Source organism: Lepidochelys kempii, chromosome 3 (assembly GCF_965140265.1).
Source record: "Lepidochelys kempii isolate rLepKem1 chromosome 3, rLepKem1.hap2, whole genome shotgun sequence".
Lineage (NCBI taxonomy): Eukaryota > Metazoa > Chordata > Testudines > Cheloniidae > Lepidochelys > Lepidochelys kempii.
This window is the reverse complement of record NC_133258.1, coordinates 161518091-161533097: the sequence shown is the minus strand read 5'-3', so window position 1 is coordinate 161533097 and position 15007 is coordinate 161518091. Positions and strand designations below refer to the sequence as shown.

At 38.4% G+C, this 15007-nt stretch overlaps 1 protein-coding gene across 7 annotated transcripts in view; it reads left to right on the top strand.

Annotated features, from left to right (window-relative positions):
- Positions 1-15007, top strand: part of IARS2 (isoleucyl-tRNA synthetase 2, mitochondrial) — an 88535-nt gene that overhangs the window by 5197 nt on the left and 68331 nt on the right. For all 7 annotated transcript variants that reach the window (XR_012158230.1, XR_012158229.1, XR_012158228.1 and 4 more), the window contains exons 4-12: positions 1312-1460; positions 1551-1600; positions 1698-1807; positions 1893-1983; positions 2424-2539; positions 5617-5786; positions 7544-7634; positions 7855-8006; positions 8649-8809. Coding sequence is in view for 3 of the 7 variants with exons in the window: in XM_073338852.1 (XP_073194953.1) it covers positions 1312-1460; positions 1551-1600; positions 1698-1807; positions 1893-1983; positions 2424-2539; positions 5617-5786; positions 7544-7634; positions 7855-8006; positions 8649-8809 (1090 nt within the window). In the remaining 4 variants the exon portion in view is untranslated. The remainder of the gene's footprint in view (positions 1-1311; positions 1461-1550; positions 1601-1697; positions 1808-1892; positions 1984-2423; positions 2540-5616; positions 5787-7543; positions 7635-7854; positions 8007-8648; positions 8810-15007) is intronic.

The window sequence follows — 15007 nt, the reverse complement described above, 5'->3', positions numbered from 1 at the left end:
GCATAATATTCAAACCCATGTTGATTATGCTATTCTGATAGTAGTGGTGGTTTAAAGTAATGCTTTTAAAATAATGTGGTACATGGGGAGATGATTTTGGATTTAGCTATATTAGAAAAGTGGATGCCTTTTCTCTGTCTTTGTATGGTGCTATTATATACTTGACTTGCATCTTGGTTAGCTACCATATACCTATTCCAGATGGAGCTGCATTTTAGGGTTGAATAAAATTCCAGGTGTGTAGAGCTTATTGTTCATGATTATTCCCATTGAGGAGAGCATAAAACCCCTTATATAACCCCGTTCATATCAAACTTTGGCTAGTAGGTGATAGTAGATGTTCGGGAGCAGTGTTCATTTGAGAACCTCAGCCAACCATTAATGCAGTGACTTTTCACCCAGGGTACAATTCCTGGAATGTACTGGAGCCTGTATCTTTATTATTAGCCTCTGGTTAGTAGATGTTTGATACATTTTAAACTTTATCCTATTGTAGCTTCTGGAATAGAGGATGCTCTTCTACCCTTTTCAGAACTTCCTGATTGCTGCCAGGGAACAGCTCTCTGCCCCAGCCCTCCTATATTTTGTTGTTGTCATCTCTCCCTACTTGTATCTCTTCCTCTCCCACCGGCACCACTCCACCCCCTACAGTTCATAACTTCTCGCAGTAGGGTGGATGGAGCATGACATTTATGATTCTAGACCACATCACTGCTGCCTTCAGGGTTCTGAATAGAGCTTGCCAAATAATGGGGGCGGGGAGGAATGTGAAAACTTATGCAATTGAAAAAATCAAAATTAATTTGAAAAATTATTTGCAATTTACAGTTTAACCAGTTCTAGTTCTGAATAGCAGCAATTTAAACCAACTTGGTTTTAATTTCAGGCAGCTGCTTGCTGCTTTGGAAAGCTAGGAAAAGCAGAAGAGGCACTACAGCGGTTGATCAGTTTACATTCATTTTATATTTGGCAGGTTGTCTTCATAACCATAAGGGTTAGAATTTTTTTCCTTTTAAAATTAAAGTTTACATTCTATTAAAATGAATGGCTTACCTGAAAAAACTTCCTGTAGGTGATTGGCTTTTTCAAACCCTGCCATTCGCTTTGATGGGACGACTCATATGAATAAAGGATTTTGAAGCTTGCAAAAGTTGCTGTTATATAAATCACTTAGTTTAGTTTTATATTTATTTTGTTCCCAGCTGAGGTTAAGCTTTCTCTAGCAAGTAAGCCATTAGCATTTTCTAAAACTAAAGTGATCATGCAGATTTTAAAAGAACATTGTTTTTAAAAATTATTCTTCCTTTTTAGCAAAAGAATTTGCAGAAAGGGCAATTGAGAAACAGAAATCTGCCTTCATTCGCTGGGGTATAATGGCAGATTGGACTAATTGCTACCACACATTTGATAGGAAGTATGAGGCAAAACAACTGAGTATCTTCCACAAAATGTATGACAAGGTATGCTAGTTTGTCATTTAACAAAATCCTTAAATTTTTTAAGTTACAATATAGTTTTAATCAAGTTAACTCTGTGTTTTTTCCCTTTAGGGTTACATTTATCAGGACTATAAACCGGTATTTTGGTCTCCTTCAGCAAAGTAAGAATCAACTTTCCATTTTATCTCTAAAATAGAAGCAGAGAGAGCAATACATTTTCATGTTAATGTGGTTAACTCATATCTGATCTTCACCCAGTACAGCCTTGGCTGAAGCTGAACTTGAATACAATCAGCAGCATGTCAGTCGTTCTGTATATATCAAATTCCCCTTGTTGAAATCGCCTCCTAAACTGGCCTCTGTGATAGGTATGATTTGTAACATTTTATTCTTAAGACTCTGATATCTTTGGATTTTATGACAAATAACGTATTTGTTAATTTGCATCTGTAGATGGATCTTCAACTGTTAGTTTGCTAATCTGGACCACCCAGCCCTGGACTATTCCTGCCAATCAAGCTATTTGTTATATGCCAGATTCAGAGTATGTATTTAACTTATTTAACTTTCTGAATCTGCTTCCGTCAGTATCAATATCTATTAGCAGAGTTGTATTCCTCCTAATAGCAAGGCTGAAGTAATAGGCATCTTAGGTTTATTTAATGGTATTTTTAATTTTTAGGTAACTCAATTTCAGACTTTTTCCCATCTCCTTTTTAAAAAGTTAATTATTCTTTATTTTTAGTTCTCTAAAGGTATTGCTACTTTAGGTCCTGCTTTTGCATTCGTTCTATTGAAATCATTTGAAGCTTTGAGTGTGAAACATTTGCAGGATTTTTGTAGTTAAAATCACATTTTCAGATGGCTTAAAAGCAGCAAACATCTAAAAAATTTAAAAAGTAAGCTTTAGTACTATAAACTATATAGTTTGCTAATATTGATTTTTTTTTCTAATTTAATGTATTTAATACATTTGTCTTATAGCTATTCCATTGTAAAATGTGCAAATACTGGTGAATGTTACATTCTGGCTGCAAATAGAGTTGAGTCTACAGCTGCCATCTTGGATACACAATTTGAAGTTATTTCAACATGTAAAGGTAAGAGTTTAAATATACTCTGAATGTTAATTTGTAAGGTAGTACGTTGTAGGCGTTTGTTTAAAATGTTGATGTGAAAGTAGAATATCTGTTTCATTAGCTACACTTTGCACATGTATTTATAGTAGTTTTAGCTAAAAATAATCTGAAGAACAGTAATCAAAATGTATCAAAGATTCAGCATAGTGAGTTGGTGGTGGTGGTACTAACTTTTCAACCATATACTTCAAAGTGCTTTACAGAAGTTATCCCATTTGTAAAATGGAAATAAGAAGTTGGAGGATAATTATGTACAGAATATAGAGCATAGCACGTGAGGAGTGGACTAGGAATACAGTTTACCTTGGTGGTGCTGTTTTGCATCTATCCTCAAAAAGAAAAGGAGTATTTGTGGCACCTTAGAGACTAACAAATTTATGTGCGCATAAGCTTTCGTGAGCTACAGCTCACTTCATCGGATGCATGCAGTGGAAAATACAGTGGGGAGATTTATATACACAGAGAACATGAAACAATGGGTGTTACCATACACACTGTAAGGACAGTGATCAGGTAAGGTGAGCTATTACCAGCAGGAGAGCGGGAGGACGACCTTTTGTAGTGATAATCAAGGTGGGCCATTTCCAGCAGTTGACAAGAACGTGTGAGGAACAGTGGCCCGGGGGGAAAATAAACATGGGGAAATAGTTTGTGTAATGACACATCCACTCCCAGTCTTTATTCAAACCTAAGTTAATTGTGTCCAGTTTGCAAATTAATTCCAATTCAGCAGTCTCTCGTTGGAGTCTGTTTTTGAACAAAACCACTAACGCAGGAACCTGTCCTTACAACAAAGCCCATTGCGACATATCTATTCAGGAGACACCATCATAGGGCCTAATCACATCAGCCACACTATCAGAGGCTCGTTCACCTGCATATCTACCAATGTGATACATGCCATCATGTGCCATCAATGCCCCTTTGCCATGTACATTGGCCAAACTGGATAGTCTCTATGTAAAAGAATAAATGGACACAAATCAGACATCAAGAATTATAACATTCAGAAACCAGTCGGAGAACACTTCAATCTCTTTGGTCACTCGATTACAGACCTAAAAGTGGCAATTCTTCAACAAAAAACTTTAAAAACAGACTTCAATGAAAGACTGCTGAATTGGAATTAATTTGCAAACTGGACACCATTAAATTAGGCTTGAATAAAGACTGGATATGGATCTGTCATTAAACAAAGTAAAACTATTTCCCCATGTTCATTCCCCCCCCCCCCCCAACACACACACACTGTTCCTCACACGTTCTTGTCAGCTGCTAGAAATGGCCCACCTTGATTATCACTACCAAAGGTTTTTTCTCCCCCTGCTCTCCTGCTGGTAATAGCTCACCTTACCTGATCACTCTTGTTACACTGTGTATGGTAACACCCATTGTTTCATGTTCTCTGTGTATATAAATCTCCCCACTGTATTTTTCACTGCATGCATCCGATGAAGTGAGCTGTAGCTCACGAAAGCTTATGCTCAAATAAATTTGTTAGTCTCTAAGGTGCCACAAGTACTCTTTTTTTTTTTTTTTTTTTTTGCGGATACAGACTAACATGGCTGCTACTCTGAAAAATGCATCTATGCTGAAATTCAGGTGGATTCCTAACCCAAAGTTGGTTCATATGTACTGTGTGTATCTTGTACGAGAGTCCCAAATGAAGTTAACATGGGTCTGGTGTTAGTGTACTGATTGCCTGCTTCACTGCAAAATCCTCATGTGGGCTGTTGAAATTCCTCACTGGGGAGGCATTAGAGGTACTAAGGCTGATAGTGCTCTGTGTTGTTAACATCCAAGTACTGTAGCTGACTGTTCTCAGTTAGCTCAGGAATTCATGATCACCTGAGGACTGTTAAACGATCCTAGGTGATTGCTAGCTGCGCAGTTGTCCACACTTGTGATTTGGAATTTCAGTTGGGATTGTGGGTGTCCGTTGGAAATTTTACCCATGTTATGGACCTATCCTTACTGCCTCTGATTAGAGGTGGCGGAGCGCCTTTCCTGAGGGAGTGAGGAATTCTTTTGTATGGCCTGTTCTCAGTGATTGATGGAACGTGACCATTTCCTAAGGGATGTGAGTTATCCATTTCTCCAATAGGAGGAATGTTTTGGCCGGACTTTATAATCTCATTCTCAGCGATCGACAAAGTGGCCCTAGATGTCTTCTTCTCCGGCTTTATCTGCTCAAGTCACTATGGTTTACAGGTGACCTGCAGCAACTGAAATGAGAGCTAAAATGGAGCACTGATGACAAAAGTCTCAATTTTGGAACCTATTTCTTGCCTCCTTCCTCCACAGTTTGAAATTTGTTTACCTTTAAGACCTACAGTTGTCCATCTTAGTCCTGAATCTATTTATCCAGGCTTGCGGGGAGGGAGAGATGCAGTAAGGTTTTGCATTTGGGAAGGTGTTGAAGTATTGTTTGAATTTGATCTCTGGTTTATTTTTATTGCGTGGTTTGGGGGAAGATGTTTAATGTCACTGTACTTTACAATGGTTAGTTGCCTAGTGATTGAGTTGAGAGCCTTTGTTTTATAACTTCTTAAAGATACAGTATATATAAACAAATATGGTCAAATGGGAAGTTAAAGCAAAGCTGGGAATAGATTTTGGGTCTATTGTCTCCAGCCTCGTCTTCAGACCACTAGATCACAGTATATTATACTGCCATCCTGGATTCTAGAGGTCAATATTGGGTCCTGGTACATTGAGACCTAAGACGGAAACAGATAAGAATGCACTTAGTGCCTTTAGGCTAGGAGTGCTTTATATAGCTCAACTACTGCTGGAGTAGCGTTGCCTGGCTCAGAAGAAAACAATATTCTCCTGGATGGATGGGGTGTGTCTGTGTAGGAGTGGCACAAATGGAGAGACAGGGAAGCCCAGTACTCTGGAGGGTGGATAGGAAAAACTGTATCAGAGTATGGATACTTGCATTTTTGTTTATGAATTGTAATTTTTTTGTTCTATGACTTTGAAAAATACAAGCTGGGCTCATAAATTGTTGAATATCCCATTTCTTTTTGCTTCAGGTGTTGATTTGGAAAATGGTTCTTGTGCTCATCCCACAATTCCTGGCAGAGAGTCCCCTTTCTTGCCAGCAAATCATGTGACAATGGCAAAAGGAACAGGTTTAGTTCACACAGCCCCAGCTCATGGTATGGAGGATTACAGTGTAGCTTCCCATCACCAGCTGCCCATGGTACTTTTGTTTGTTTGTTTTTTCTCCTCATTTTTAACCTGTATATTTTTGGTCACACACCACTAAAATGTAAAGAGTCACATAACTTACGCATATTGCATGACATTTAAAATTGTTTTGACACCTGTATGTAACCATCTCACTGTCCCTGATTAACTTGGAGACCTGCTGTAAACAGCATTGGCTGAGGAAGAGCAAAGGCTTGGATTCTAAAAACATAAGTAGGAAAAATGGTTCTGCTTTTCAGCCAAGTGTTGCCTAACCTTGGTAATGTAACAGTGGAATGGAATACTCCTTTTTGGAGAAGATAAATTATAAATACAGAGAGATCAGTTGCAAATTGCAACTTTTTGTGCCTCAGTTTGCCAAGCCATCAGTAATATAGGTAATTGTTGTTTTTAGTATCTCTCAAGGAGCTTTGAGGTCTTTGAGAGATTCTTGGGGAGGAGCAAAGATGCTCTGTAAATGTAACAAGTGTTAGCTAAAAGGAACAAATTAATCCTCTTTCATGGGAATTGCTTAAAAGAAAAAGGAGCTTACCTGTCAAATAATTTACTACAGTTCTATAACATGTAAATTTTTCCTTGTAATATTCTAGATTTCTGTTGGCTTGGCTTTTTTTTTTTCCCCCCCTTGCTGTGAGATCATCAGAGTGTAATTTGATCAGCTCTTGAATAAAGGAATTTGCATGTTAATAAAGGAATTAGTAATTGGAGGAGAGCTGTCCAAGGAAAATCTAGGAGATGGTGACAAGAGTATTTGCTTAAATACGTCTCAAAGTGCTTTACGTTATACTGAGGGGAAACTGAGACAAAGAGTGGCTAAGTGACTTGCCATTGCTCATGCAGCAAACTAGTAGCAGCACTGCGAATAGAACTCAGCTCTTGTATTTTGCAGTCTAGCACCCTATCCCCTGGACCATACTGTCTATAGTAGTGTGATAGTTGATTAGGTGGTGCTGTTCACTCTTAATCAGTGCTGAACTAATGCTGCTGCATGATGTTATGGGGTACTGTTCTGTGGAAGGTGACAGTCATTTGGATTAAACGTAAAAGTGAGATTTTTGCAGCTTTTTGCAGTTTTGTTGCCAAAAACGTCTCACCTCACTTCTTGCAAGACTGGGGCTAAATTTCCAATGTGGGAAATTGTCTGCCTTCCCCTGTAGCTTCAAATGGATAAAGTATTTTTTGCCTTCTCTATTGAGCTAGTTTTCTGCTCTGTATAAAGGCTGACACCTTCCTCCTCAGAAGTGGCTGTTTCAGTGATGGATGAAGTGATCCCCGTATGTGTAATCAATTTGCAATATCTGTGTGCTTTAGGAGCTCTGGCAGAAAGGATTAATACACTGTTTTAAAGCTGAGCCTGACATGATCTAACTTGTGCTTAAGATTTTTTCCTTGGCATTATTTCTGGCTAAGTGTACTTCTGTTTTGCTTGTAGTTATTCTATCTGTTAAGAATTAAGTGGAATAGTACTCTTTGACGTGGTGTAATAACATGAATGCTGTATCTTCACAAACTCAGTGGAGTTCATCCTGTGCTGAGGATTCAGGCTCAGTGGCATGTTGGCAAATTTCAGGGTTGTTACATCATAATTACCTTTAAATATTAAAAGTGATACCTTATTTTTCAGCCTTCTTCAGATGTATGGTATATTATACTGCAATCTTAGTTCATAATTTCAGATTCTTGTAAAATAACAGGAATACAATAGTCCCTTGATATTTTGACATTACTAAAAAATATTCTTGTTTTTAGGATTGCCTGGTGGATGAAGGTGGATTTTTTACAGAAGCTGCAGGTCCTGAGCTTCAAAACAAGGCTGTACTGGAAGAAGGAAATGAAGCTGGTTAGTATCTTGTGTTCAGTTAGTCAATATTCTGTGAAATATTTTGAAGGCTCATGTAAACCAAACTAATTTTACAGTGAACAAAATATTGGCACTTCCTGTTATCATAAGGATGGGAATTGGATTTTGGGGAAAGGAAAGAAGTGGAGTTAGTGGCACCAGTGTGTTGTGTTAAACTGATTTTTTATTACCGCTAACTCTTAATTCTCACTCTCATTAGTCATTCAGATGCTTCAAGCAGCAAAGAGTTTATTAAAAGAGGAGAAATGTGTACATAGCTACCCATATGATTGGAGGACTAAGAAACCAGTGATTATTCGTGCAAGCAAACAGTGGTTTGTAAACACAGCAAATATCAAGGTTACAGCCCAGGTACTACACTTCGTTACATAGTTTGCTATTTGAGGGAGTGTAAAGGACATTACTATCATATGTGGTCTTTGCATAACATGTACATTCCACTTCAAAAGTATGCTTTCCTCCCTAAGTGTTTGCTATCAGCTGCAAAGTGTTTGTAATCACAGTCTTATTAACAGTTAATTTAGAAATTACCAACAGTTACATATTCATTTATTTGCCACCAACTTTAGACTAATTGTGCACTTATGCCCTTTCCCATTTAAGACTCCGAAGAAGAAAGTTGGGAGAGCTGGGTTCAATACCTCCACTCAAGCCCAGATTTCCTGTATGACCTTTGCAATCACTTAACCTCTCTGTGCCTCAGTTCCCGATCTGTAAAACTGGGATAATAGAGGACATGTGAGGATAAATACATTAAAGATTGTAAGGTGTTTGGTATCAGGGGTCATATAAGTAGTTCAGATAGGTAGATTTAAGCAGAAAATAAAGTGAGTGGTGGTGATATCCATGAGATATCACTTCGGAGCATATTATATCAATATGTGAGGATTTCTGCCGGTAGCTGTTTGTGCCCTCAGAGAATAAGTAGTGTCCTTTTGTTAAATTCTGAATTCTCGCCAACCCTGAATAATTTTAGTTATGGTTATTTCATAGGAATTGTTAAAAAAAGTGAAATTTATTCCTGCATCAGCAGTGAATAGAATGCTAGAAATGCTGGACAGAAGGACATATTGGTGCATCTCAAGACAGAGGAGTTGGGGTGTTCCGATTCCAGTGTTCTATCATAAGACAACAGGAGAATCCCTTATAAACAGGTATTTATTTTATTCATATTAAAAAATAAGAGTCCTGTCTTGCTCTGATATGGAAAATATTAAAACTACAAACAACTGAGGTGCAAGCAAATTCATTTTGGTTCATGACTGTGTAAAAGGTGTGTTTTTTGGCATAGTTAATTTTATATTGTTTAGTTATTTTAAATGGAAAAAGAGGAGCCAATGTCTTATTACTGAATGTGGTTTAAAGGTAGTAGTCGAGGTCTGTCTCATTCCACTAACCCGCAATCAGTTGAGCCACCTTCTTGACAGTCGTCTGTGATTTAATAGATTTTTTTCAGGAGAGCTGATGTTAGACATCCGTATTAAATGTAAAGAACTGCATCCTGTAGCTAGAACAGATTATGACTATAATCTCAGCATTATGACCTCAATTATGCAATTATTTGTTACAATAATTTCTGAAATTGAAGAGCTGACAGATGCTATTCTTACAGTTAGAATTTTTTTCCTAATATATGATCTAGATCTCCCTTGCTGCAGATTAAGCACATTACTTCTTTTCCTACCTTCACGGCCATGGAGAACAACTGATCACCATACTTTTTAAAACAGCCATTAACACATTTGAGACTGTTACCAGGTTCCGTCCCAGTCTTCTTCTGTCGAGACTAAAAATGCCCAGTTTTTTAACCTTTCCTTAAAGATCAGGTTGCTCTAAATCTTTTATCATTTTTGTTGCTCTTCTCTGGATTGTCTTAAATTTCTCCACATCTTAAAGCGTAGTGCCCAAAACAGAATGTAGTACTCCAACTGAGGCCTCACCAGTGCTGAGCAGAGCAGGACAATTACCTCTTGGGTCTTATATATGACACTCTTATATCTATTGCAAACTCTCCTTTTCATGAGTTCACAATAAAAAAAAATAATCTGAACTGAGTTTTAAAATATTAGTACATTTCAGCCTAGTACACTGATCAAAACAAATCAAGCAAACAACAAAAATCCCCCAAAGAATTTTATTAACCTTTTCCAAAGTGTTTTTCTTCTGATTGTCTCTTACACTGATAGCTAAACTGCTTTTAGTTTTTAAACTGAAACTTTTGTTGAGCTGTTTATTTTCATGATCAGGGTACTACCTTTAGCTTTTTGGGGGGAAGAGGTTTTAAAGTAGGAGTCTACCCTATAAGATGACTTTGTAAAAATGGCATTGTGGAGTCCTTGCTTTCCATATTTGATTTTTGGAGTCAATTCCTGCCTTCAGATACACAAGTGTAACTCAGTTGTATTCAGATTATGCCCTCAGTGACCCCTGTGCAAATCCCTTTAAGGATAATAAGATTGCATAGGTGAAGGGGAGTGGAAATTGGTTGCCGAGCCTCTTCTGGCTGTCTCTGTAAAGAATCCAGCTTGACTTCCAGAGTTCAGGGCAAGTTTTGAGGACTGAACAAATTTGATATGGAAATTCAGTCAGACACAATTGATATGGAACCTAATAATGCCATTTCTACAAATTTGGTTCTAAAGTGGCATACACTTTTTACATTTAGTAGGCAATCCTGGTGGATAGGGAGGAAGCGTTAGATGTGTGGTATGTCTTGACTTTATAAAGGCTTTTGATACTGTCTTGCGTGATATTTCTCATTAACAAACTAGGGAAATACAACCTAGATGGAGCTATTATAAGGTGGGTGCATAACTGGTTGGAAAACAATTCCCAGAAAGTAGTTGTTAGTGGCCACAGTCAAGCCAGAAGGGCATATCAAGTGGGGTCCCGCAGAGATTAGTTCTGGGTCTGGTTCTGTTCAATATCTTCATCAATAATTTAGATAATGGCATAGAGATTACACTTATAAAGTTTTGCAGACAATACCAAGCTGGCAAGGGTTGCAAGTGCTTTGGAGGTAGGATTAAAATTCAAAATGATCTGGACAAACTGGAGAAGGGGTTTGAAGTAAATAGATTGAAATTCAATAAGGACAAATGCAAAATACTCCACTTAAGAAGGAACAATAAATTGCACACACACAAAATAGGAAATGACTGGCTCGGAAGGAGTACTGCAGAAAGGGATCTGGGGGTCATAGTGGATCATAAGCTAAATGAGAGTCAACAGTGTAACACTGTTGCAAAACAAGCAAACATCATTCTGGGATGTATTAGCAGGAGTGTTGTAAGTAAAACACAGAGTAATTCTTTCACTCTGCTGGAGTTTTGTGTCCAATTCTGGGCACCACATTTCAGGAAAGATGTGGATGAGTTAGAGTCTGGAGGAAAGCAAAAAAATGATTAAAGTTCTAGAAAACATGTCCTACCAGGGAAGATTGAAAAAATTGGGTTTGTTTAGTCTGGGGAAGAGAAGACTGAAAGGGGACATGAAAACAGTTTTCAAGTACATAAAAGGTTATTACAAGGAAGAGGGAGAAAAATTGTTCTCCTTAACCTCTGAGGATAGGACATGAAGCAATGGGCTTAAATTGCAGCAAGGGTGATTTAGGTTGGACATTAGGAAAAACTTCCTAACTGTCAGGGTAGTTAAGCACTGGAATAAATTGCCCAGGGACGTTGTGGAGTCTCCGTCATTGGAGATTTTTAAGAGCAGGTTAGACAGCCACAAGTCAGAGATGGTCTAGATCGGGGCGGGAAAACTTTTTGGCCTGAGGGCCACATCAGGTTTCGGAAATTGTATGGAGGGCCGGTTAGGGGAGGCTGTGCCAGGCTGTGCTCCCGCCTCCTATCCGCCCCCGTACTTCTTGCTGCTCATTCTCTGACGGCCCGGCCCCCGCCCCCCCCACACACACTCCCTGTCCCGTGACCGTCCCCGGAAACCCTGCCCCTGACTGCCTCCCATGGCCCCATCCAACCCCCCCTCCTTCCTGACTACTCTCCCCGGGACCCCTGCCCCCATTCAACCCCTTCCCCCCGTTCCCCACCCTCTGACCGCCCCAATCCCATCCACACCCCTTTTGCAGACAATACCAAGCTGACAAGGGTTGCAAGTGCTTTGGAGGTGACCCCTGCCCCCGACCACCACCCCGAACTTCCCTGCCCTCTATCTAACCCCCCCTTACCGCGCAGCACGGAGCACCGGTGGCTGGCGGCGCTACAGCCGCGCCCCCCCCCCAGAGTGTTGCTCGGCCGCCCAGAGCGTTGTGCTGATGTCGTGTAGTAAATTGCTCTCTGTAACTGCTACCAGTAGCACATTCCTACATGGAGCAGTTTAATATACTACACCTGCAGCGTGGCATGCTGAGGCTGCGGGGGGGAGAGGCCAGGGGCGAGCCTCCTGGGCCAGGAGCTAAGGGGCTGGGCAGGAGGGTCCCACAGGCTGGATGTGGCCCACGGGCTGTAGTTTGTTCACCCCTGGTCTAGATAATACTTAGTCCTGCCATGAGTGCAGGGGACTGGACTAGATGACCTCTTGAGGTTTCTTCCAGTCCTACGATTCTATGCAAAGCTAGTCAATGTGTGTGGTGTGTGCACACAATTCTTTTTGTTCACTTCCTCTGTCTGTGGTATTTGTTATCAGCATGCAAATAGTGCCAAGGTACTCTTGGACAGAAATGTGTAAAGGCTCTATATATTGGGTTAAGATAATCTCTTACATGTGGAAGTCATTCATTTAGCATTTACAAAAAGGCTTCAAATATATATTTACAAAATAAAGTATGGCTCCTCTGCAGGAGCCATTACAGTCCATCTGGAAAGTAGCCTTTTAAAGAAATATTTTTGCTTTTAGTATTCCTGAATTGTGTGAAAAATAAAGACGGTTTAGTATTATGATAAAAACAAAAAACTCCTATGTAGCACAACTTTGCAGTCAGTCAACAAGCTATGAAAATGTGTCTTAAGCAATATTTTCCTCTGAAATTATAGATAAACACCATAATATGTACAAATAGGACTGATTGCATACATTTAGCTGGGCAACAGGGAACATATTTGAAGGTAGTACTGGATAGGAATTCTCCTTTAGTTATATAGCTCTCTTAAAAGTGAAGAACATATCCCGAAAGGTGTGCCTTTGTAAACATTTGAGCTGTGGCATGTCGCTGGAGTTGTATGAACAGTGGCATTGTTGGGGCATTTTTATGGAGAAAACATCGCAGTAGATCAGTAACTCCACCTTTGTGTAAGCCTATTATTCATGAATATCAAAAAGTGGCATGTGGGGGTGGACAAGGGTCAATACAGCACATGAGATGAAAGAGTAAAATTGTATGATTGAAAATTAGATTTATTCGGCTGCCACATCTGTTGCTCTTTTAAAAAAAATAATGAGCATTGACTTAAAAATAAGTATTGTACAGTTTGTTCTTCTAAATATTTCACAGTACAGCAGGAGATGCATTTTCTCTAAGTTAGCCATAGCAGACTTCTGGTTCCAAAGCAGTTAAGGCATGCAGAATATTGGCCTACAGAAGTGACAGACAAATTTAGAAGACACAGTCTGTCAATTCATAGGTCATTTTCCTGTACACCAGTTCTTAATCAAATGTACAGCAGTCCTTCATATTTTATTGTGGTTGGTTCTCATACATTACAGTATTAGCATGATATGGAACATGAAGCTTCTAATGTCTTTTAAATATTCAGACTTATATAAATGAATGATACAAAATTATAACAAAATATTCCAAAGAATTTTGATTGAAAATTGCACTTATTTTTTTTAACTCCAATGCTGTATAAATGTGTGTGGCTGCTTCACATTCTGTCAGTAGATATCAAAAGTAACAGCATCTCCACTGGAAGTCAGTGTAGTCCACATGGAGTTGCTGTTACATCTGATAATACTGCTGGTTAGTCTTGAATGATTCCCCATACTTATCTTAAAATAGTAACTCTGTTAAAATAAACCAGTGGTATTTTTCTGTGCAAGTATGGGTATGCCCATGGACTTGCCATTTTAAAGTCAGCAGCATTCTATTTTGCCAGATGTATGTTGCATGCCCTAAGACAGTAAGCTGTAAAAAAGTTTGCAATTCTGCTGTTACTTTCAATTTTAAAAACAAGAACTAGATTCTAATCCTGCATAAGTTACATTTAATGCTTCGTCTCTCTAAGAGTCTGCTCACTTACTGGCATCCACATGTGGCATTGCGACATTTTGGGCATGCAGCAACAAGCATAGTTTTCCAGCATTAAAAAGTGATCTAAATGGTGTTCTAACGCAGATAAATATTAAATCCCACAAAAAAGTACCTCTGTCTCCTCAGCACATTTAAGTCGTGAGTTCAAAAGTTTCAGTAAAATGGCAAATTCCTACTTCCTATATGAGAGAGAAGAGAAGTTATACATTAAATAATTGCAGTTTTCAAATAGTTATTATGAGAATGTGGGTAGTAGGAGTGTCTCTGTGTGTGTATAAAATTTTAAAAACTGCACAAGACAACAATTTAACAAATTAAATAATCAATCTGACTCATGCAATTGCTGTTCTCCAACATCAGGTTTTCAAGTAAATATTTTAATTCATTTTTTTTCTTAGATTTATTGAAAAAGTAACAATATCCTAGAGACTAAATCACTTTTTAAAAACAAAGTCAGGAAATTAAAAGCAAAGATTTAGAATAGTGGCTCACCTCAAGTAACAAATACAAGTGCGAACTTTTATAGATTTCTACTACTTAGCTTTACTAATTCATTCTTATATTGGACTAATAAAATTTTCTAGAAGTGTTCTCGCCTTTTCCTGTGATTTTATTATTAGTTAGGTATGTAATCACTTCACTTCAATTTTACCTAGAAAATCAAGTTGCATGTTTTTTGTATAAATACATCTAAAACTGTAAGTAAATAACTTTATCAAATTTACTTTATTTAAAACATATTCCAATAAGTTCAGAACATTAGCAACTTACCCCTTCCCTTCTGAAGTACTGTCCAGCAAAGTACCGTCTGGCAAAGTACTGATACCTACGTAAAAAGAAAATCTATCTTTCACTCATTATTATACAAAAAGAAAAAGGACTAGAGAACACTGAGAACTGTTTTTTTCTTCTGCTGGGAATCATCTTAATGCTACTTAATTTCTGATAACGCCCTAAATAGGCAGTCAGTACAAGCAATATCAGAGTTCAAAATGATTGGCTGGTGTCATGGTAGCATGAATTACCTCATGGGTTTTCACTGTTAGAGACCTAGCAAGTGACACGTAATACAAGTTATTTTAGATATGATCTATGACTATAAGGCAAAGTTTTACAATGGGGTTTATTGCTTACTCTCTGAATT